Source organism: Humulus lupulus, chromosome 7 (genome assembly GCF_963169125.1).
Source record: "Humulus lupulus chromosome 7, drHumLupu1.1, whole genome shotgun sequence".
In the NCBI taxonomy this organism is placed as follows: domain Eukaryota; kingdom Viridiplantae; phylum Streptophyta; class Magnoliopsida; order Rosales; family Cannabaceae; genus Humulus; species Humulus lupulus.
Genome location: NC_084799.1, coordinates 96499599 through 96524565, shown reverse-complemented (window position 1 = coordinate 96524565; position 24967 = coordinate 96499599). Strand labels below are relative to the sequence as shown.

The 24967-nt window shown below is 34.3% G+C and overlaps 1 protein-coding gene across 1 annotated transcript; it reads right to left on the bottom strand.

The window, feature by feature from the left end:
- Nucleotides 1-310: 310 nt before the first annotated feature.
- LOC133788477 (DNA-directed RNA polymerase III subunit 1) lies at nt 311-24761 on the bottom strand. Its single transcript, XM_062225971.1, has 27 exons — nt 24090-24761; nt 23810-23939; nt 22886-23035; nt 22216-22378; nt 20596-20780; nt 20207-20316; nt 19947-20046; nt 18175-18393; nt 17942-18090; nt 17716-17854; nt 16902-17042; nt 16459-16647; nt 14211-14424; nt 13313-13406; nt 12548-12782; nt 12007-12198; nt 11215-11313; nt 10294-10497; nt 9889-10164; nt 4547-4694; nt 3549-3700; nt 3015-3170; nt 2709-2825; nt 2491-2576; nt 1584-1788; nt 1240-1442; nt 311-716 (listed from the first exon to the last, which is right to left on the bottom strand). Exons 1-27 carry the CDS (start codon nt 24167-24169, stop codon nt 659-661), a joined length of 4194 nt encoding a protein of 1397 aa, XP_062081955.1. The 5' UTR covers nt 24170-24761; the 3' UTR covers nt 311-658.
- Between the last annotated feature and the right edge of the window lie 206 nt (nt 24762-24967).

Below are 24967 nucleotides of genomic sequence, written 5' to 3'. Positions count from 1 at the left end.
CATACTAGTTGGCTTTGGGTTTGGGTACTCAGCAAATTCTTTAGTGTAGAAGTAGAACCATAACAACAGTCGTATCATATCGTAAAGAGATGCAGACCAGAGTAGTTTTGCTATTACATACCTTTCAAAGCAATAGCTTAAAACAATTGTAGAGATACTTGTGAAAGTGCAGTACTTACAGAAATAGTTTAGTTCTCTTCAGAATTACTCTTTCCACGAGTAGGATACAGTAGAAAATGAGAATTCATGGATTATATAAGAGCTAACGAAAATGGGATATAACTGCCGCATAACAAAGCTTTACAGCCAATTCATGTCAAAAGAGAGCTATTCATATTAGGCAAAATTGCTTGTATTACAGTCGCGTGGCAAGACCTATTAGCTGCCACGAATAATTAATTGGTGATTCACTTTTATGTTTGACAAAAGATGTATTTTCCAGTGATACAAGGGATACGACTTTACCAGCAGACAACCCATGTTTACATGGAATTGAAATACTAACAAATGGAAGCTTAACTAAACAAAAATTAATTATATATACATTATCCAGGAATGACCAAAGAATTAGAAGAAAAAAACACTTTAATCTGCATTTACTCCCAATATTATTGTCCAGTAGCATTCTAATATTGTACCGTGAGCAGGGGTGAACTCATTAATTTTCACATAACATCGGAGTTGGCCCATATGATAGAATTGGTGGCACGTCAACCCTGCGGCAGGAAAATTAATTAGTAACTTCAAAAGGTCTGGCGGGAAGAGATAAAAAAGCAAAAGGCGCAATAAAGAATGTGCAATTTTATCAAAAACATGGGCACAGAGACTGCATGTGCTTGAGAATAATGCTATAGCATTTTGACACGCCTGGAGTTAAGAAGAAAAGCCCAACAAAGCACACAATCTATCATGTCGCACTATTAGCAGAGTTAATTTTGTATCTGTCACCTTCATTTTCTAATGTCTATACATGTATGCACTTCAACTTTTAAAAAGGTGAACTTGTAGCTATAGTCAACTTCAAAATTACACTATTTCTGTTATTGTGGCCTTACCAGCTGAAGATTTTATTCTAGAGACAGAGGCCTTAGAACTATTCATTTAATTCTAAGATGTAAGAGTCTATACTTGTTTCATTAAAATGTATGAGAAACATTTTGAAGGACAGCAGTGGCAAATTTACTTTCTAAACAAACACAACTTGCAATGAAACAGATACCCTTGTAAATTCCTTCTTACCTTTGTCTAACTTTGATCATTCCAGTGCCAATCTGCATTGGTATACCCATGATTATGCATTCACTTACTCCTTCGATCATGTCCTCTCTTCCATTTACAGAAGCATTGAATAGGTGATCTGCCGTCTTCTCAAATGAAGCAAGCATTAATACACTCTTGCCCATTTTTTGAATGCCAAATCTAGTAATTCCAAGGACTTCACCCTGTTTCGAGTCATTAACCAAATAACATACATTGTTAGTTCCCAAATTTGTATGTCCAACCACATAGCAATATCCAAATTACTTTATTTAACGAAATAGATAGAACAAGATGAACAATAATAAATATCTCAAAACACTTGCCCTGGAGGTCATCACATCTGCTAAAAGCATCATATGCCGATTATCTATGCTCATTCCATGACTTTTCATCGTATACTCAATCTCATCAATGATACAGGTTCTTGCCGCTTCTATTCCAAGGGTCTGCTGCACTTCAATGATGTGATTACTTTTGGTATTACACCCATCTACTCCTTCAGTACCCATAACTTCTAAAAGACCGGTTCTAAACAATGCAAAGCAGATATAGGCAAATGTCACCAAATCAGTATAATCAATAAATTTTCTATCTCATGTCATGCACAAATCAGTTTTACTGCGACATCTTTAAGAAACATGCCAAACCTCTCAGATTTTTTAGCTAGCTATAATAGCAGTGATATTTACTTTTCACTCAACAAGCCATAAAAAAAGCAAGCATATGTCCTTCTACGCCTGTACCATCATTGTTTAAGGTTTGATTATTCTGTCTTTTTGTTTGACCTCTTGTTTTCATCATTACGAGACCTATTATCTGAGACAAATCCCAACCAACAAAAAGTCTATAACGCATTTAAATTTTGAAGCACAGGTCCTAATTTTACAATTACCCTGTCCCACTTTTCTTTTCTATAAAGAATAAAAAGATTGCAGAGAAGGATACAGGATGACACTGATTTTTTTTTCCTTTTTTCCATTCATTGTTTTTAGGGGTTGACACTTAAACATCATTTAGGCATTTAGGGTAAACTTTTGGTTGACAAACATATTTCAATATTGGAATTGAATACTTTTAGTCAGCATCAATAAATTGGCTATTTCACTGTGAAATACTGTTAAGAAAAGTTTTGAAGCACAATAATATACTACTTAAGACTTTTGATGAAGAAGCATAACATTCATCCCAAATTGTTTATAGCACTTATAGTATACTTAATAACAAACTCACCCCTCTACCAACAATTTGTATTTGCTCGTCTGTGTTCTTTTATCATCTTCTTTGCTAATGACAGCACGTTCTACAGTTTTTATTCCCTGTGATTAAAATATAAAACTCAGTTAAAATATCCCTAAGCGTTTCAACAAAACAGAAGTAGAAAGAAACTGATGAAGACTTGTAAAAACTACAGTTTAAAAGACGTTTAGAAAGACTTTTAGAAGCCACACCTTTATTATAATATTTGGAAGCATCGTCTTAAGATGGTGGAGATGAAAATGAAGTTTGCTTCTATCTGACTCATAAGGAGTGATTTCTAATTTCCTAGGATCCGGAACCCTAATATGCTGCAAAATATAAGTCAGTTAGAGATATATAATAATAATAATAATAATAATAAATAAATACGGATAAATAATACACAAAATAAATGTGTACTTAAAATTTATAAGAAACAAAACAATAACTGAAATACAAATAAGAAGATTTTCAAACTGGACAACAAGCAACAAAAATATTATTGAATGATTTTTTACCTCTTGCTTCAGTTTGATTCTTGGAGTTCGTAATATTGAATCTTGAACTAAGTAAGCATCTATAGACAACATTGCATCCTTAATTGTCTCCATGTCAAGCGTGACGGCTACAGATGCTGATCTAGAAGTTATCACAACCTTTATACTCTTTGCAATCTGCAGATTAATAGAAAAATAATTTAAACATCCTTCTGTAGAATATATTTGAATAATAAATGTTAAGAAGTTAGAAATCTCTGCCTTTTTAAAGAATCAAAACATCCAGAAGTAGAATAATAATTTCAAAAATATATCCAGATCACAATTCTGGAGTTTTGGTTAAATAGTTACTGGTGCAAGCAAGCCTATTGACAGCTGATGGTATTTATCTGATAACTTCTCAGATTTCTACCCACGGAAAGAAATAATAATAGTTCTACCAATTTAAGAACATAAATTTGTGGAACCGGAAGCTATGATAAATGTCAAATAGCAAAATAGCGATGTCATAATTTTGTTAATACAATTGAAAATTATTTAGGACATATTACATACCTGGCCCAAACTTATTTTCTCCATCCGACCCCTTACTATCCTTGCAGCATTTACATTATCGTCACACTCTAGTGCTGCAGTGATAATGGGCGTACTAATCCTTTTGGCTCCATTAATTATTTCTTTGATACGAGGAACTCCAAGTGTAACATCTAAACAAAGAGTTAAAGAATACATGCTTAAACAACCAAGTTAAAAAGCAGAATGTCCTATCAAATGATCAATGCTGTTCATTGTTTTTCTAGAACTTGCAGGCTGACTTATTGTTCAAAATAAGTTAAAAATTAGGAAAAACTTGTAACATCTTTGGTCGAACACCACTATTGCCCACTAATTAAACCAAAACAAATTACACTTTTATTATATAAGCACATATATTTAAACGTAAATTGAAACTTATAACTAAAATAAAAAATTAATAACAAATATTAAAAATTTAAAACAAAAAATACAAGCTTTGAATTTTCTGTATTTATTAATTTATATTTCATTTTGAATTACTTTATAAATACATATATTTAAACTTTAAAAGGGTGCAAATTTAGTGATCAAAAGTGGTGTTTCATCGTGATCATAGGCATGTAGCCTGGTGGTACTAGATCTCTCCTCACAAACAGGAGGCCCCAACTTCGAATCCCCTCTCTATTAATATCAAAAACAAAAACACAAAAGGTAGTGTTTGACCCCAAGAAGGTATAAATTATCCAAAATTCTAAATCTGGAGGATAATAATGTTGATTACAGCTAAAAATATAAAAAGTATAAGTTGAATTATAAGCCAGACTACATGTTAGAATGTATTTAATGCCAAGGAATAATAAATCCTTGATCATTTTAAGCCACTGAGGCTAACTCAGTGGTGAGGGAAGGATAGTGGCATATGGGTAAAGGTCCCAAGTTCAACCTCCTTGTTATTTCTTTGTAATAATAGGAACCGAGGTGTTAACCATATAAAAAAGAAATTAAAAAAAAGAAGGTTAAAAAACTCAAAAGGATACTCATGCTTGCAACCCCAGCAAAGTGAAAAGTTTTAAGTGTCATCTGAGTCCCAGGTTCTCCAATACTTTGAGCTCCAATTGCTCCAATTGCAGTTCCAGCTTCAATTTTTTTGGAATGATAACGAGAGATACAAGTATCCAAAAAAACCTGAGTGCATATGAATATATTCATTTATTATTTTCCTGGTAGAACAAACTCTCAAAAGGAAAAACAAATGTAAGGTTCGAATACTAATATAGTTACACAAGTACAGCTACAAAGACAGTGCAAACAACATTGGCACTTGTACGTGTATATCTTCAAATAGCATGTTAAGCAATTCCCCTATTCATTAATTTAACTAACGTAGGGTCCAAGTTACAAATTCTACAAAAAAAAGATTCTAAATTATAAATAGAGTAGCTGATAATTTCTAGTAATTTTATTATAAATATTGAAAATAAGTAAAAAAATTAAAAAAGAAAAGGAGCATAAAATAAAGAATAAAATGACAGAAGATGTGAAACTATATTCGATCAATACTAGGTGCCCTTTTATATGGACTGTATAGAACAATCACAATAAATGCCAGAGAATAAAAATCCTATAAATAAAGAAACTTATACACAATAAAAGACTGCAGCTATCACATCTAATACTACAGCTATTTTGCATATCTTTGTGATTTTATTTCCTGACTGTCAACACTCCCCCCTCAAGCTTGACTGTAAATGTTAATAAATCCAAACTTGTTTGTAAGGAAATTAAATACTCGTTCAGATAGTCCCTTGGTTAGAATATCCACCAGTTGTTGATCAGTGTGCACATGTTTAACGCTGATTATCCCTCCAATTTTTTCTTTGATAAAGTATCGATCCACTTCTACATGCTTGGTTTTGTCAAGATGTACATGATTATGTGCTATACTGATAGTGGACTTGTCATCGCAGAATAATTGGATAGGAGCTTCGTATTCTTTCTTTAATTCTTCAAGCAATCATTTTAGCCATATAACTTCACATACCCCGTGAGCCATAGCCCTAAATTTCGCTTTTGCACTGCTTCTTGCAACAACGGTTTGCTTTTTACTTCTCCAAGTAACTAGATTACCCCATAGTACGATACAATAACCGGATGTGGATTTCCTGTCATCAATTGATCTAGCCCAATCAGCATCTGTAAAGACTTCAACCTTTTTTTCATTTGTCTTCTTGAAGAATAGTCCCTTTCCTAGTGCTTGTTTTAGATATCTCAAGATTCTATACACAGCATTGAGATGGTCTTGACACAGATCGTGCATATACTAACTTGCTAGACTTACAGTGAAGGTAATGTCTAGTCTAGTGTGAGATAGATAGATAAGTTTCCCTACTAGCTGTTGATATCTTCCTTTGTCAACTAGATCTCCTTCAAACATTTTAGTCTTGTCTCTAAGTTCAATTGGAGTTCTGCTAGGCTTGCTACCGAGCATCCCGGTTTCCTTTAGGAGATCAAGAGTATATTTTCGTTGCAATATAGAAATGCCTTTTTTGCTTCTGGCAATTTCCATACCTAGAAAATATTTCAATGCTCTGAGATCTTTGACTTCAAACTCCTTTGCCATCATCTCTTTGATTAGACTTGTCTCCTCAGTATTACTTCCAGTGACAATTATATCATCGACATATACTATCGAGATAGTAATTTTCCCTTTTCCTGATTGCTTAATGAATAGTGTATGATCGGTTTGACCTTGTGTGTACCCAAAACTTTTGACTACTTTCAAGAACCGATCGAACCAAGCTCGAGGAGAATGTTTTAGGCCATATAATGACTTGTTAAGCTTGCAGACAACCTTTGCATCATGAGTTTCTTCAAAGCCTAGTGGTTGGCTTATGTAAACTTCCTCTACAAGTTCGTCATTTAGAAAAGCATTTTTTTGTGGGAAAATCATACTGTTTTTAGGAACATTCCTAACTTAGAATGATTCTTGTACGGCTATCAAATATTCAAAGATTTGACAGCTATTCTTATTCTAGGAAACTTATTAATTTGCTAATTTATTTTCTGTATATTTGTGATTTGGTTCACACCTATCATATACTTGTATAATATATGTTCACTGAATATAAATAATATATCAAATTTTTCCCCTAATATTTGTGACTTTTTTACATCTAGTTGACATAATTCCCACTCTAGATTCGCTGCAAGTGAGAGTAGGACCTTGATAGTATTGAGCTTTGGCAATCGGAGCAACAGTCTCAGTGTAGTCAATCCCATAGGTCTGTGTGAATCCCTTTGCTACCAACCGTGCTTTGTACCGTTCAATAGTCATTAGCATTATGCTTGACCGTGAACACCCATTTTCACCCCACAACACTTTTATCAGGAGGTAATTCCACTAATCTCCAAGTATCATTCTGTTTGATTGCTTTCATTTCTTCTAGTATAGTTGATTTCCACTTAGGAATTTTAAGAGCTTCTTTAATATTCCTAGGAGTAAAAACATCTGAAAAACTAGAAGTGAAAGCTTTAAATGACGATGACAAATTTGAATAAGAGATGAATTCGGAGGTGAGATGTTGAGTGCAAGACCTAGTTCCTTTTCTCAAGGCTATAGGAATGTCTAGATTGGTGCTTTAGTGATTATTACCTGACTCGTTTGGAGGAAGAGGATCTACCACCAGGTTGGCTTCTTGACTGTGCCGAGGATTCATGATTTGGTTATTTCTTTGTCGTCTAGAACAAACCCGCAACTCTTGTTGTTGGTTTGGAGGATGTGTATCCGTTTCTATTAACCCGGAAGATGAGGCAATATCTTTTAAATTTGAATCTGTTGGAGGGTAAGTCGATTTTGGAAGAGATGAGTCTGTGGGATATGATGGAATTATGGATTGACTCAGAGGTAGTTTTAATCCCCATGACCACTGAGCTTCGTTCTCTTGATAAGTATTGGCCTCCCCCTAAAGCGAGGCGGGAGAGAAGTATGGAGTGTTTTAAAAAAAAACTGACATCTCTGGAGACGAAGATTTTTTTGGTAAGAGGGCAGCAGCACTGATAGCCTTTTTGAGTAGGAGAGTAACCAATGAAGACAATTTTAATGGCCCTAGGGTCAAGTTTGGTGCGATCCTTAGGATGAATATGGGCAAAGGCACACCCAAAGGTTTTGACAGGAATAAGGTTTGAAGATAGATGAGGATATGAAGTCTAAAGAAGAGAATATGGTGTTTGAAAACCAATTGGACGACTAGGGAGACGATTGATGAGATAGGCTGTGGTAAGGACGACATCTCCCCAAAGGTACTTGGGAATGTGCATAGTAAAAAGTAGAGCTCGGACAACTTCTAAGAGATGACGATTCTTACGTTCAGCAATGTCATTTTGTTGAGGAGTATCGATACATGAACTTTGATGAATAATGCCTTTTTTTGGAAAGGTAGAGTCCTAAGATAAAATTGAAATATTCTGTGCCATTATCCGTTCGTAATATACGAATAGATGTCTAAAAATATGTTTGAATCATGTTATGGAAATTTTGAAACACACGAAACGTATTAGACTTGTGTTTGAGGAGATACACCCACGTAAGACATGTGTGGACATCAATAAATGTGATACACCATCGATGACCATGGGAAGTAGTGACTTTTGAAGGTCCCCACAGATCACTATGAATTAAAGAGAAGGGGCTGGTTGGAGTATAATGTTTTTGACGAAAAATAGCACGTGTGCTTGGCCAATTGACAAATATCACATTGCAACAAAGCATAATTATTATTGGAAAATTATGATGGAAACAAATATTTTAAATATGAACAACTTGGGTGACCGAGTCGATAATGCCACAACATAATTTTACTCGAGTTTGAAACAAAAACAAACTTTATTGTAGAGATAGAATTAGAAACCAAACTAGAAGAACATGGTTGTTGTATTATTGGTTGACGATTTTCAAAGAAATAAAGTCCACCATGAATCCTAGCACTGCCAATCGTCCTTCCCGAAGATAATTCCTGAAATTGACAAGAATTTGAAAGAAATTTAGCAAGGCAACGATTGTCAACAATCAACTTACTGACATAAATTAAATTGCATGTTAAAGAAGGAACATGAAGGACTGATTTGAGGATTAATTTAGTCGAGAATTTAATGGTACCAATTCCTGCAATAGGAGAGAGTGTCATCTGCTATTCTGACACTAGAAGGATTAGAACATGGAGTATAGGATTCAGACAAAGAATATAAACTGGTCAAATGATCAGAGGCGCCAAAATTAATTATCCATGGTGTTTGAGAGTAAGTAAGAGTAGAGGAGAAATTACCAGAGTGGGCAATAGAGCTAGACCTAATATGAGATCCAGAACCTGGAACCCATTGTAAATAATTTTTGCCCTCAAATTTATGGGTTGTGATATGAAGAGAGTTGTTGTTAGGGCTATAAAGAGCGCCCATGGAGCCACTAGATTGGTTTTGGGTCTGAGTTTGGGGATGAAGTTGGGTGGGCCCACTAGTTTGAGAAAAAACCACTTCACTAGTTGATATCCTCAAAGGAAAAGAAGACAAAACCGACTATTAAGTTGGCTGGTCTTATTGAGTGGGAGACCGTGCGACTGGGACGCGAGACCAAAGGGAAGTGAGATGTGCGACTGCCGTGAGTGGCTGAGATCCACCGAGAAGCTGCGAGGAAGACGAAGGGAGGCCATGAGAGCTTGTGCGACTTGGAGAGGAAGCGTGCGACTGGACTAGGTCGACTGTGAAGATGCTGCCTGACATGACATGCTGGACAGGGAGGAGGCGACGATGGAGGGCTTGTCGGAGACAATGACAGGGCCATGCAACTTCTCTGGACTTCCGATGATGCGACTAGGCTTCTGGAGTGTGCGTCTGTGTGAACTGAAAGTGGATAGATGCTGCCGGAGCCGGAGAAGACAACCGGAGCTTGGAAAAACACAAAAAAATTATGAGAGAAACGAGCCTATTGCTCAAATACCATAAAGAATAAAATGAGAGAAACTGTGAAACTATTTTTTCTTGTATATTCGATCAATACTAGGTGCCCTTTTATAGGGACTGTATAGAACAATCACAATAAATGTCAGAGAATAAAAATCCTATAAATAAGGAAACTTATACACAATAAAAGACTACAGCTATCACATCTAATACTACAGCTATTTTGCATATCTTTGTGATTTTATTTCCTGACTGTCAACCTAAAACAATCCAGAAGAATCATTAATCTGTAAGGAAAGGATCCAAAATTTATTATTAAGTAAACCAAAAGCATTGAGGCAGCACTAACCCACTACAAGAAAGGGATGAAGGAGGGGTAAAAGGGGAGAAATCTCTAGTAAAACATTCAGAAAATAAGATTCAATACCTCTAATTGTTTACCCGTAACTCCAGATATAAGCTTGACAAGATTTTCTGCGGTTGTGGAATTTTCCTTCCCAAAATGATCTTCAATCAATTCAAAATTTTCCTGTGTTCTCTTCAATGCTTTTACATATTCATCTAGAAAAGACTGCAGAGAAGTTTTGAAGGCGGCAGAGCAACCTCCCTCAGGTGTCATGTCATGTTTTGAAAGCCTAGTTTCTACTATTTCAGAAACTTTTTCAGGAGACAGCTTTTCATTTCCTCCAGCAGGACAAGTGGCCTATGTAAACCACATTATATTAGATATCCAGATAATAATGTCAAATAGGAATGTATATATATAAATATACATATATATATCACAAAAACTAATAAAACGGGAATAAGAAACAATTACAACATTTCAAACCTTGGCTTTGAAAAACAAACGTTCAAAATTTAAAGGAGCTCCATTTTTTCCTTCCATGTGTGCAGGATCCATGCCATCGTCCCCATAACAGAACTGAACTATACCTCCACTTGCATTTCGTACAGTGTCATCATAATGGACAAATAAGTCCTCCAAAGCTTTTATCAATCTCCGAGACATGTACCCAGTGTCAGCTGTTTTGACCTGCACAACAATTAAAAATTAAAAACAAAAGGTCAGGTACAAATGTTGGTTGAAGAAACTAATTACATGACTAAATTAAAACAAAAATTTCTTTATTGAGATAAACTGGAACAAATGTAACTTATATAACAATTAAAATTGCGAAAAGCAAATCCAATGTTGGAGTAGAAATTGTAAGACGCCCTGAACCTGCAAATGTATTTCTAAAATCCTGATAGGCAAAGGCCTATGAGAAAGAACACAATTTGAAAAAGATTAATGAGGTATCCACAACTTATGTGAATCTGTGAACCAAATCCTTTCCTAGTAGAAATGCTGTCTATAATGCCACAACCATCCTTGAAATATCCAAAGTAACTATTAAGCAACTCTGCGGGACGATCCCTCATGGACCAACTCGTCCCTCTCTTTCATGGTAAGGTGCGTGATCAACTGAGCTAACCATGGGGGTTCCTAACCTAGGTAGCAGTAATTACTGCATTTTCAAAAGTAATGACCTCTCTACCAACAAATTTACACGTTATCAGTTCTACCAATGTCTTACCAGATGGCAGATCCTCATACTGGCAGTCATAGTTTAATCAGCAACTATTAATTAGTATATTTTGGCAATTAAAAGTGGCAGTAGTAAAATGTGTTTCCAAGCATTAAGAAATGCAGATAAATTTGAATTGAAATAAAGGAGGGTCAAAATATGTAAGCCTATAGATTACATACTGCTGTATCAACAAGACCTTCTCGCCCTCCCATAGTGTGGAAAAAAAACTCAGTAGCTGATAAGCCATCATAGAAGGAATGGCCAACAAAGCCTTTAGCCTGCATTGAAGTTAGCAAAATAAGTCAATAATAAAAATAGAATGAAACAAAATTAAAACCATACCTTATGTATTGTAGTTCATTTAGAACAGACTATTCCAAAAATAAATACCTATTTTTTTTTACTTTGCTTTCATAATAAAATTGAGTCAGTGGGTTCAGGAATATTAAGGAGAATGTTTCTCCAATCACTTAAGCATACACTTCATTAAACCACAATTAACAAGGAAAAAGTGAGAATGCAATAAGATATATTTTAGAAAGCATAGTTTGAATGAAGTGGGAAAGAATGGGTCTTGATTAAATAGCAAAGGCTATTCCATTCCATATACAAAGTGAACATGCAACGTAATCTTAAATAGACAAAAGCCCACAACTTTCAGGCCATCGAAGAATGCAGAACAAAATGATAATGAGCTATTCCAGAGAAAGGTTTCCTGTTAAATTGTATTCAAGACAATTTTAGCATTATATAGGATTCCAAGGCCTAGGCAATATCAGCGGCCTTTTGAGCTTCTACAATAGATTCATCTGATCCAAAAAAGTTTCATTGCTAATAAACACTAGCAGGCTCCAACCATAGATGATTTAAACACATTTCTTACGGGAAAAAAAGAATAAAATTGTAGAAAGTAGAGCGTACAAGACCCTCCATGAAAGATGTACATAACCAAAAATAGAAGTAAAACTTACGGCAGGGGTTTTATCTTTTCTCGGAAAGTGAGGTAGACTTCGATCTATGAATCCATTGGGTGCACGACGACCACCAACCGATTGCTGACCCACACAAGCAACCATCTGACTGATATTAATAGGAGATCCTTTGGAACCACACTGAGACATGATCAAAGGACTATTTCTCCAATGAAGCTCTTGCATGCACAACTATTCAGAAAAGGGGGAAAAAATCAATTCTACTAAAGAGCTTTAATAAAAATCACTCCTCGTCACAAATAGAAAGTAGAACAAAGAGTATAGAACCATTTGAGCTGGAGCAGGTAAGCTAAAACTTGAATAAATGTTAATGTAAATGAAATGATAATCAAATAACAATTTGACGAATTATATTCTTCTCAAGAAACTGTAAGTCTCACTTTTATGAACAAATATTTCTAACTAAATTAAGATCAGGCATTCCCACTTGATAAAACAAAAAATTCACACAAGAATAAAAAAAAAACAATAGCATGCATATAAAGGGCATAGTTATATTTTGAGAAAGACAGATTTCTACCTTCCCAGTTGCATCTCGAATACCATTTAATATCTGAGTTATCCTCGCCTCCAGTGATTGAGCAGCATCACAACCGGGTTCAGGTGGTAAATTCCCTTCATTATACAACTTTATTTTCTCATCACATGTGTTAGCGCCTTCATTGATTATCTGTTCTTTCTGATCATGCAATTTTTTACTCGGTTGGACATCATCAATCCCAATTGAAAATCCATGATTACCAATCCATCGAGCACTGCATGGTATATTAAGATGCACACATTATAATTTAATCTTGCTAACCATTGTATCATAGATAAAAGGGTTCTGCAAATAAACACAAGTGACTGATTGAATCAGCCACCTATGCAAAACACATTCTGGACTAGTGTTGGTAGGTTGTTCCTTGACTTGTTTCCTAATATTGTAACATGAAATTATAAACATACTAACTGGTATGAAGGGAAAATTAGCATCATATGCAAGAAATGGAAAAGGAAATATAGGAATACATAGAGCACAAGTACTCCCACCAGTCAACCATTATTCTGAAAGCAAAATGTCTAACATTAGTGTGGCAATGGAAACAGGGCAACTGGGCAACTAACAACATATTGATTAGTATGATAAGTGTCGGTGCACAAAAAATCAAGATGGGTAAGAATGCCACCTTCTCACTATGGACACTCGAAAGTGGTTAAGCCACCATTTGCTAAACCACAGGTTTTGTTATCTTGCAAAGAGTGAGTAAGAATAAGAAGTTAAACAAACTGGGTAGGAACATGCCTCAATTTAGCTAGACGATTCATGCAAGCAGCAGCAGCATGAGCTTTGTAGTCTCTCAGAAGAACAGAGTAAAGTCCATCCTTGTTGCCATTTCCTGGAGTGACATCATAAATACAAGATATAACTTTATTGAGAACAGAGATATCTAAATGAAACAAATTAAAAACAAAAGTGGAAAGTAGAAAAGAACTGTTGCAAGAAATGGCAATTAAACTGAAAATTTAAACATCAGAAAGACGCCATTAATATCAGAACAAAGTCATTTTTCCCTTTCTCGAAGGTAAAAAAATTGATTAACTAGGAATTTTTTTTTAAAATGTGATTAACTAGGAAACTTTGCACGTGAAATAAAATCTTAACTCTTGAGTTATAAATATAATTTCCTTTTCTATGCATGCTTCTAGCACTTAAAAAATCCACTGAATTTATTCACTAAAACCATTAACCTGCATAAAATAAGTAAAAATATGGGAACAATATATATATAAGTATTATTATATATGTATAAAAGTTTTTCTTCCTAGAAGAATGACCCTTTTGCTGTTTCTAAATTGAGAAATAAACTGTTTTTTAAGGGATATGCTAAAACCCTTTAATTTCTTAGAACACAAAAATGTCAATATTGTAGTACATCCCAACTACGTCAAGTAGTAGATGGCAATTACATCATACAGCCCATGACAAAACTATATGCTAAAGTTACATCAGCTAATATTTTATACATAGGACATGACGATATCAGTACTTTTGTACAGGAAAAACTTAGAGCTAGAGGTGTAGTTTTTCATTAAAAAGAGATTAATCCTCCAGTTCAAAAGGGCTTTATTTTCCCCAAGAAATCACAAAGACAAACACGTATCAAGAAGTAAAAACTAAAAAGGAATTATAAAAGACTTGCCCAAAGTTGCCTTCCCAAGTTGCCCAGATATCAGTTCACTATTATAGAAACAGACAAACCCATCACTTGGACACATTGCTTCAATTTCTCTTCCATTTACTTGTAGTTTGGTGTAGTTTTTCTCTCGAACAGTAAGATTTAAATAAACTCTCACATTTGCATTGGGTCGCACTAGGACACTGAATAATTGCTTTCCAGTCCAAAGCTCTACTGGCTGTAAAAACAGATAAATTTATTCTACATTAATAATAAATATCTCATACTGAATATTAAACAGAAGCTTTAATAATAAATAATTTACAAACTGCATCATGTCCCCCATTTGTTTCCAAAGTAACCATGTTAGATAAACATACTCTCAGGTCACATTTGGATTGTGGGATTTCATAGGATTGAATCGGATTAAAAAATATTAGAGAAAAAATATAAATATGGAAGAATAAATGAGTTGATCATTTGCCAACAACAAATTAGAAGAAAACAAGTTGGATACAAATGGAATTCTTTTTTCTTATAATAGAAATACATGGAGATGGAGATTGGGTAATAAGATAAAATGATCTTAAGTTTTTCAATGGTATTCAGTTATCCAAAACTAGGGGGATTATTTAGATTGATGGATTAATTTTTTCAATAGCCACTCTAATTTCATGACAAAATTACATAATAAAAATTACCCAATCCAATCTCACCCTCCATACGCGACTTCAACAAAATAACAATGAATAACTTCCAAAAAAAATCCAGGGATTATGAAAATCTTTCAAGTTGTATTTGAAGGTACACCTTTAGAAGACAGCATTAATCAAATGGTCAAATAACTTATATAAATCAGCATAGACACCATAACATCTCATTAAAATGTGTGAAATACAAATAAAATCAAATATTAGAGTTACACGACCATTAGAGCATCTCCAATGGAGTATCAAATTGGTGATTCATTACTAAAATATAGCTCATTTTACAAAAAACTTGCTCCAATGGTGTGCCAAAAGTTGTGTCAAATTGGACACATGATAAAAGTTGGGCCAAATTTGGCACACAATATAGCATGGTACATATTTTTCATCACCATAAATGCTACATCTTTTTATTTACTTTTATGTCATTTTTATTATTTTTTATCTATTTGCATTAAATGTTATACTTTTTGCCTTATTATTTTATAATATCAACAATAAAATATAAAGAAAAATGATTACCTTTTGTATATTTTCAATAAATATCAAATTAGCATTAATAAAATATTAAATTTTACAACAATTTTTACAATTGTGCATTGGAGCATAATGCTAAAAACTGTACTAAATATGTAATATATTGACTTTTGTGTCAAATATGTCTTAGGATTTAAAGTAGTAGTAGTACTGTCAAAGATGTAAGCCACTACTGATAAAATCAAACACAAATAAGTGCACAAAACCAATACATGCTCACTTTAAAATATTTTTGTACAGCTTTGGTGCCAAGTGTTATGCTCAAATAGTATTATATTGTTCAAGCCTGTTGGGTAGGGATGCACATTTTCCCCATGGGGACGAGGTCCCGCGGGGACCCGCCCCATTAGGGGCGGGGAATTCCTGTCTAAATGGGGAACGAGGCGGGGACGGGGATAACTTTCAATCCTCGAATGTTAAATGGAGCGGGGACGAGGATAGCACTCCCCGCCCCGACGGGGCTCCGTTTAAATTTTATATATTTTTGTAATATTTTATATGTATTTTATATATTTCTTTATGTGTTTTTGTAGTATAGTAGTAAATTTTTTTATATTTGAAATTTTATTTAGGATAGTGTTTAATATTTTAAATAATAAATATTGTGCAATATTTTAATTTACATATAATTTACAATTTTTATTTTAACATTTTAATTAAAAATTTATTTTTTAAATAAATGGGTTCCCCGTGGGGATTCCCCGCCCAAATAGGAGATTGCCCACCCCGTCCCCAACGGGGAATAAGCGAGAATGGGGCGGGGACGGGGATTAGAAATATAAACAAGGACGGGGACGGGGGGAGCACTCCCCGCCAATTCCTTGCCCCGTGTGCATCACTACTGTTGGGAGAACCTTATTAAATAATTATTAATTAATGCAACAAGTGATTTTATAATTATGATATTAAAGCCAGTATTAAGTATCCTTAGATGACAAAATGTTTACCATTTAGAATGAACAAGAAAAAAATGTCAAACAAGATAGAATAATTCAGAACATAATTGGAAGGTTGATCACACATCCCACCTTAATCACAGCAGGCGTTGGCAAATCAATATGTTCCATGCCGTCCCCCATGTATGAACACATCAAACAAAAAGCTGCACGGTCATAAAATGTATCCTTTCGAGTAACCAAAAAGGAAGTTGTTAGAAAATCTTGGGTGGATGCAACCAAAATTTCTCCATTTTTTGGTGTACATAGATTGTTCTGCACCTGTGAGGTTAATAGAATCTTAGAATCAAGAGGCATGAAGCATGAGAAACTTATACAAGAAAGGAAGAAAGAAAGAAAGATTTGACAATACAATCATGAAAAAGGTGCCACCTTTGCAATTTTATAATTAATAGCATACATATAAAAGAACAAATACTATAACATATAATATGTAAACATATTATAAAACTTCGATATAAAATATAGCACGATACAGGCACAACATAATAAAATTGTGACTGAAAACAAATTACCCCCATCAACAAAATTGCCTCTGTTCGAGCTTCCTCTGTTTGTGGGACATGCATATTCATTTCATCACCATCAAAATCAGCATTGTATGGATTGCAAACAGACTCATTAAACCTCAATGTTCTCCAAGGCATAATCCTTGCCTGCATGCACAAATGAACTCACTAACTCCAGTGTTTGCAAAGTGGCACTCAGATTGATAGGTATAAATAAATGCAGTTCTGTTCTTTAAGAGCATTAGATTTCCCAGCATCATGTTCAGGTTGTAAGAGGCCTTAAATAAAACAAATAAATAAAACTAGTTCCCATATTCTAATCAATGTTACTTAAGCTCACACATGAATAAAGAGTATTGGTGTGTGCTACATGTTCAATTCAACATACTTGCATCGGCGAATGAATTTTCACCCATGGTACAGTACTTAACATAGCTAGTGTGTGCTAGATTTAATAAATATAGTTGGTTGATGCCTCTTACTTAAGATTTTCAAATATCGGTATCTTCAAATGGCAGAAAATCTTGATTGTCTAAGTGGTTAGGTGATAAAATCTTATTGATCTCAGTCCAGGAATAATCTCACTAGCATGAGCAAGGATTTTAAGTGCTCCAAGTTACTTGCTAAGCTCATATTTGAAAATAAATTTTCCATGGGCTATATTCAGCTCAATTCACTGTGTTTGATCATTTGTATCAACATAGTTGTTCTGAAAAAATCAGAAGCCAAGTTTTTTACAGATTAAAATAATAGACTAAGAGTTTAAATTTACTAGATATAAAAAGCATGCCATATAAAGTCAATTCAAATGTGTAATTACCCTATGACACATGATTGACATCCGATGCAAACTAGGTTGTCTGTTGAACAGGACAATGTCCCCATCCTCCAAGTGGCGCTCAACTATATCACCATACTTCAATTCATCTGCCAAGCGCTTTCTGGAAACCTTGATAGACCTACAGTACAAACAATAAACCAAACCACAAAATAAATAATTAATTTATATGTGCTAGCACATTTTGTAACTATATATGAGCCCTTGCCATGTAGAACCATCAGCACGTCTGAGCATCCTTGCACCAGGATATTTATCAGGGCCATTACTGACACATTGCCTCAACTTCTCTATGTTGTGATGGGAAACACGTTCAGGGTAAGTCAAAATCCGAGCCATTCGTATAGGAATTGCAACCTGAATACATATGCAAATTAGAACAAACAAATCAAAAGCAGACGCAAAAACTGCACAAAATTAAGTTTGTGTACAACACCTAACCTCAGTAATTTTCAGATTAGGATCAGGAGATATAACAGTTCTACCAGTATATTCAACACGTTTTCCAGATAAATTCCCGCGAAAGCGCCCCTGCTTCCCCTTGAGACGCTGGATAAAACCACCCAGTGACTTTTGATTTTGATACATGGCAGCAGGACCACCACGAACATCACTATTTATATACTGTGCAACCTCAACTTGAAGAATCTCCCAATTTTCCTAAACCAACAATCTTTGCATAAGTAAGATGAAATCACATTCCAGTACTGCAATAACTATTATACATCTAACTTTGTCAAAACACACGGTTATAGTTATAGCTAAGAAATTAGGGTGATGTATTATAGGTTAAAAACAACATCAGTTGAAAATACTGGTAACTATAAAAATGATTCCAGGTGTTGAAATGGCCAAGTGATTTCCAAATAAGTAGGATGGAAAAAAATAACCAAAACATCCTATAAATAAGTCTATAGAAATTATTCCAGGTGATGAAATGACCAAAAGGCCTTTGTAAAGCAGTGTACACCCTCTTCCCATAGCAATATATTGACGTAGATAATTAACTATCAAGTATATATAGGGCATCTTAGAGATTCTATTTGTTTCAAAGCATAGATTTCTTCTGGAATGTGAAGCTAATGTGATGTGTATATACATAAGCATTAAATTAAAGTGAAGCTAAATTACCCATAATGCTCTCATTTTTGTTACCCATCCAAGTTGATTTGAACAATCATCTTTAATCAGGAAGCTTCCCTCTGATTATGAATAGATCAATTGATGGGTATTATTAACATTCTTTTGTAAATTTGTGCGAGGCATGAAGCAAAACTATAGTTACAAATTTGAAAGGTTTTTGTGGAAAAGCTAAGAGCAAAAACAATAAATAAGTGAATCTGGGATATTTTTGGATTATAAAATAAAATTACATAAAAACGACTGCCTATTCTGGAATCTTGATGTGCCACAATTTTTTTATTTTTTTGCAAAACGTAGCTAGGTGAAGATGGAACATTTAGTTTCAGAGTATCCACCTTTCCTTGTGTACTCTTTTTACATTAATACTAGGTTCTCATTTCTTTTGAAAAATAAAAGTATCCACCTCTTGTGTAGATTTCAGCCACTTTGGCCAGCAACCCCATGTTTTTTCCGAAACATGCCCACACAAGAAGGTACCATCCCCTTACAAGTGCTTACAATTTTTTCCACCCAAGGTGACATGGGACTCTAGAGTCAATGTATAGTAAAGAGCTAAAAATATTCAGCAATTTAATAATTCATAATTTATTTCATTCTAATAATTATGTCTAATATAAAATATATACACACACACACACAAACATATAACAAGGGAATAGAATAATAGATCGCTGAATTTAAATAAGTATAGCAATAGTAAACAGCAATAAAAGACTGGATCAGATCGCACAAATAACTAAAAAAAAATTTGAAGAAATGAGCAAAATAATTGACAATCATAACAGTAGAAGTATATCAATAGCCCATGGCAAATACCTGCCAGGCAAGGAAAAAGAAAATAGCTAGATACAGCTAAAATGTAGCACATACAAATGAGAGCAAACATGAATCACACCATGCTAGAGATCAATATTCATCATTCCAGATATGTTCAGACGAATGAGAAAATTGCAGCTGCTAAAGAAGAAAACCCTATGACTCCCAAAATAGTTGACATAATCAAAGCATTTGAACACCTTCACGCTAAATCTTACAGGAGGAATTTAAAATTTTGAACTGCTATCACACACCAGATATTTAGGTATGGCACTTGGTTCTGATGTTTCCCTTCGAATAATAGCACTGACTTGAATAATTCGCTTCAACCTCTCAGTTAGGTCATTTTCATTGCTGAAACAAAAGGAGTATAAAATATATATACAATAAACAAATATATCTATCAACAACTGCATCATCATAAAGAATAAAACAAAACAGAATAATAACAACAATAACCCAATAAAGATGAGAGAAATAGCTTGATAATTCAGCAAATGAAAGCAAAGATAACCTCTGTGAGCCATCCATAATAACAGATGGACGAATAGCTATAGGCGGCACTGCAATGTTTGTCAAGATAAGATTCTCGGGTCTACCAGAAAGATAAAGCAACTCACAGTCCTGAAATATTTTAAAAGTGTTTGCATGTAAATTCTACTGATAGTAAAAGTTAAGCAAGGAAATGCATGATACACATTTTCTTGTTTATTGTCTTCATTTCAATAAATCATAGGCAACTTTAAAATAAATAATTAAAGATGCAATTTGCAGTCTTGCATCAATTTAAGTAAACATTTTCCTAATTTGTTATGTGTTCTCATACAATAAATCTCCATAATTTGGGCAACTTTACACTTCAAAACATTTATCATCTTCATCTATGTGGACGTAAAAGTATACCTCGTCAAGCATCCTTTTAAAAAGGAATAGAACTGTAGCTGGATTAAGAATATGACTTTGCATATTAATCGATGCCTTGGACTCTTTTGTGTGTGAAATTGCAGATCTGCACTCTTCTAAACCGTCATTTAGTTTTGAACGATCATGAAGAAGGCCCAGTGTAGACACAACTTTCTTCACTGATCCTGCAATGCATGGCATATTTCAGTAACCACTACTACATAGCATTTTCTATAAAAATCATAAATCCTACAGGTGGGAAAAACAATTGAAAACCTTTAACTTCCGCTGAATCAAATATTTATTACATATCTGAAAGGCTAAAGTGAAAAAAAGAAATAAAGAATCCTCAGTAATAAGAAACACAAAAGGAGATGGTGATGAAGTTTAGAATGCACCTCTTCAACATAAAATGACAAATAATGTATTGTCTTTGATTGCATTAGAAGTAGAAAACAGTTAGACCCCAGGTCAGATTCACTTACTTTAGGCGTCAAAGACAATAGGCTGCTGATGTGTAACAATTAGTGGAATTCCCTGGCTGAAGTAATTTTCTTTTATTGAGCTGTCTTTTCTCTTGTATCCTATTGGAGGGTTAGTTAGTCTTGGATGTTAGTCTAACCTATAAATAGTATCTTTAGTATTAGGAGAAGACTATTCAGATTGTTTTTGTATTCTTTTAGAGAAACGTTCTTCTCTGGAGAGTTTCCAAGCTTTCTCGAAAAACTTGGGCTGTAATTGTTCTATTTTTCTCTACAGATAAATAAAGTTCCATTCATTTTTTCTTTATTCTTTCTGAGTTGTGTATTAGATTCTACCAAAAACTCAAAAAGAGGCCAGAAATTTTCACTCTTGCCCAAAAGGAAACCATGTCAAGTGACCTATCCTTTTAAAACCTGTTATTCATTTCTGGTCACACAACTGAAGAAGTGTTATGATGTGGGTTCCTTCTAAAGGATCGGGTTTCTATCTAAAAGGTTAACCTATTGAGTGGAGCAATATTATGTCTTGCCAATTTGGGATTTTTCTAAGAACTGTTCTTTTACTCCAATAACAAAATTGCCAACAGAAAAATGTAAACCAACCCACTGGCCACTAAGCTTTTCGGAAAGAAAAATGTCACATTTCTTTCTTTCTTTTTTTCCAAAGTTATGAGTGCCATTCTTTCTAGCTTCAATTTCCTTACTCAAAATATTGAGTTCCAAACGAATCAACAAATGCACCAATAAACTCCTTTTCGTGAACATACAGTACGTAAGGTCTATTTCACCAGCAGACTGCTAGAACTAAAATTTCCATGAAAGAACAAAGAGAAGCACTTCTTTTACAGTCACATAAGGGATGAAAACCAAAAGGCTATAAATTTTTAAATGAACATTAAGAATTTATGGTTTGATTATTTACATCTAAATTCAGGAATGAGGTGGAAAATTGACTCAGGGTCTGCACAGAAATCCATAAAATGTTATGTATGGTACTTAGTAGAAAATTTATCAAGGAGAAATTTAAGCTTTGACATAAAAGAAAATGGATCACCCAAGTCAATATAGAGCAAGAAGCAAGTGTATTTATTTAATTTATTTGCAAAGGAGCATCAAGAGAGAAAGAGAGAATCCAAACCATTAAGATTTCCACATTTGGAGCACTTCGCTGCTCTACTATTACACTTCTTCACTATCTTTTTCATTAACTCAGTCTTCTTCAATGGCTCTATCTTAGGACTTCTCATCTTCTTCAAAAAGTCTATGCGTAATTTCTCATCCAGAAGAATACGAGAACAAGACTGAAAGATTCAAAGCGTTCATAAACAATACAAATGGCATAACAAGCCAAAAATCAAGTTTAGACTATTGACAAAAATTTAAATATATTTAAATAAAAAATGGCACTCTTAAAACTAAAAATCATGGGGCTCTAGTAAAAAAGTAAAGGGAAACTAACCTCATGACTAGTTCATTACAATGAAATCATGCGTTAACTTTCACTTAAACAATTATAAGTTTTAGCATGTAGAGCAGACATTCTAAATTAGTGTTTGTAACATTCATATAAATAAAATACAAGCTAGTATTTAAGACAAAAATATTCTGAATCATATTGCACAAGATGAAATAAAATATTTCCGATAAGGGATATGAAAATATTCCAGGAGATAAAATTAACAAGTTTGCCTAAAGATATCTCTAAGTATTCAAAAGACAAGGTCCAAGTTCTTGGACTTGGACAACCAGTAGACATCAAGCAATACAAAGAACAACAGAGGGACCAAGGGGGAGCTAGCTTTTGGTACCTTGCAAATGCACTTCAAAATGTCCAATATGGTGCTTAAATATCCAACATTGTATACAGGGAGAGGAAGCTTGAAGTATCCATAGTGCCCAGGACAATCTGAAAAGCGCCCATGGCATGTTGCACATTCAGAAAACTTATTTGCAGGGCCCTAAAGGACAAACAAACAAACAAAGCATTTACTTACAATCATTAACACTTCACCATACAATATAATTTCATCTAAAATGAAAGGAAAATAAAGGGTATATTTTGAGAGCGAGAAATAATCAATCTGTAACAAATATTTTTTAAGTGAAAATAAAAAGTGCAAGACAAGAACAACTGATGATGAAAATAAGAAAAATAAATCTAGAACCCAAATAAAACAAGCAGAGGTTCCATCCACAAGATCAACATGCTGAAAAAGTCAGCTGTATGAAAGTTGAGTTTCCCGTCAGAGTTTCAACTGCTTCACAGCATTCAAATATCACGAATCAAACACAAGGAGAAGATCTCTCCACTGAAATTCGTTATTGAAGAAACAACAATCTGTCTGATGAAATTCTGTAAAAACTAGAATGGTATACACTTAATAAGTATCTAAAACAACAAATTCATATTCTCCTATTGATTTGTCTCCAATTCTTCTAAATAGTACTCTGTTCTTACAAATAAAAATAATGATGATGATGAAAAGGTATACAATTCTGTCAAAAGCACTAATCAAAATGTATTCATTCTGCTACAAAATAAATTCAAGTCTAAGCAAAATTTGGTAAACCATGGACGCTATAGTCGCTAACAATGACAAAGAACTGCAAGTTAATAGAACAAACGCCTATTTAAATGGATTAAAAATGGTTCCCACAAAAACCCAACCACAATTAGGAAAAGCCCGAATCACAAACTATAGTAAATAAATAAGAAGAAAAGTGAACATTACCATGCGAGGATCCAATAAGCCGTCTGGAACAGGTTTCCGACTGGGGTCATAATACTGACCTTTCCACACTTGAACCTCAGCCATTTTGCCAATCTCCGCAGCCGATTGCACGGTGAACTGCATGCCTTTTCTGCAAAGTAGATTCAAAATTAAATAAACGAATTAAATACTCAAAAATCCACATGTAAAAATACCAAAATCAATTGTTCTCTGACAAACATTGTGAAATAAAATGGAATTTATATAATCTCATATATATGTATAAACATATTATTCTCACATTCTACGTGGGCCAACATCTTCGATGAAGGGTTGTTTAGTGAAGGCTATGTTCTGAGCTTGGTCTTTACTCGTCGCCATGACTAGCAGAGAAGGGAGCTCAGTTGTAAGGGTTTTGGCAGGGCTTTTCTATTGATTTGAGGAAAAAGGCGGGAGCTTCCCTTTGCTCCTGAATACAATGAATGATTTGCTAACACTTATTAACAACGCAACATACATTGGATAGCATGTTCATCCTTCAAAACCTATTACATTAATTTCTCATCCATTCCTCTTCCTCTCTTTCATTCCCTAGCTTTTTCTCTGAAATATTTGCGCCAAACACAGAAGCATACAACAGATTACTTATCAGAATCAATGTGTTTATATCCAATGGGAATGATGAATTTCTCAACCAAAATTGACAACAAATGAAAGCTTCCACCATAGAAGGGCTCAAAGAGCTCCGAAAAAAAGCTTGGACTCTCACAGATTTTTCCTGCACAGAGATTGGAGGGAAGAGAGGGTGATGGGGGATAAAGTTAACAGAGAAAGAGAGTGGCGGGGAGGAGAGTGCCGCCGTGCGACCGTGGTGCTTTCAGAGCACTGCCCTGCAATTTTATTTTATTTTATTTTTTCCTTTTTCCGAGTGCTGCGTGTGAGTATGAATGAGAGAGGAGGGGAGGTTGTACTGCAAACATGATGAAACCAAGGTTTCACTATTGAGCCTATAGACTGGGCTTGTCTTTGGGCCGAGTACAAAACTTTTATTAGGAATTAGATGATATACCCATATTAAGTTTCCTCTCTCATTTCTCTCTACTTTTTAAAACTATTACTATTATACCCGGTTTTTATTTAGTTTTCCCATTATACCCTTAACAGATATCAAACACACCC

What these genes read in the sequence shown, in the direction of transcription:
- LOC133788477 (XM_062225971.1), bottom strand. Translation starts at nt 24,169, where the DNA reads ATGGCGACGAGTAAAGACCAAGCTCAGAACATAGCCTTCACTAAACAA. An exon ending in AAGGTCTTGTTGATACAGCA is followed by an intron (nt 10,498 to 11,214) that starts GTATGTAATCTA and finishes ATTGTTGTGCAG; the next exon opens with GTCAAAACAGCTGACACTGG. An exon ending in TTACGGGTAAACAATTAGAG is followed by an intron (nt 4,695 to 9,888) that starts GTATTGAATCTT and finishes ATATGCACTCAG; the next exon opens with GTTTTTTTGGATACTTGTAT.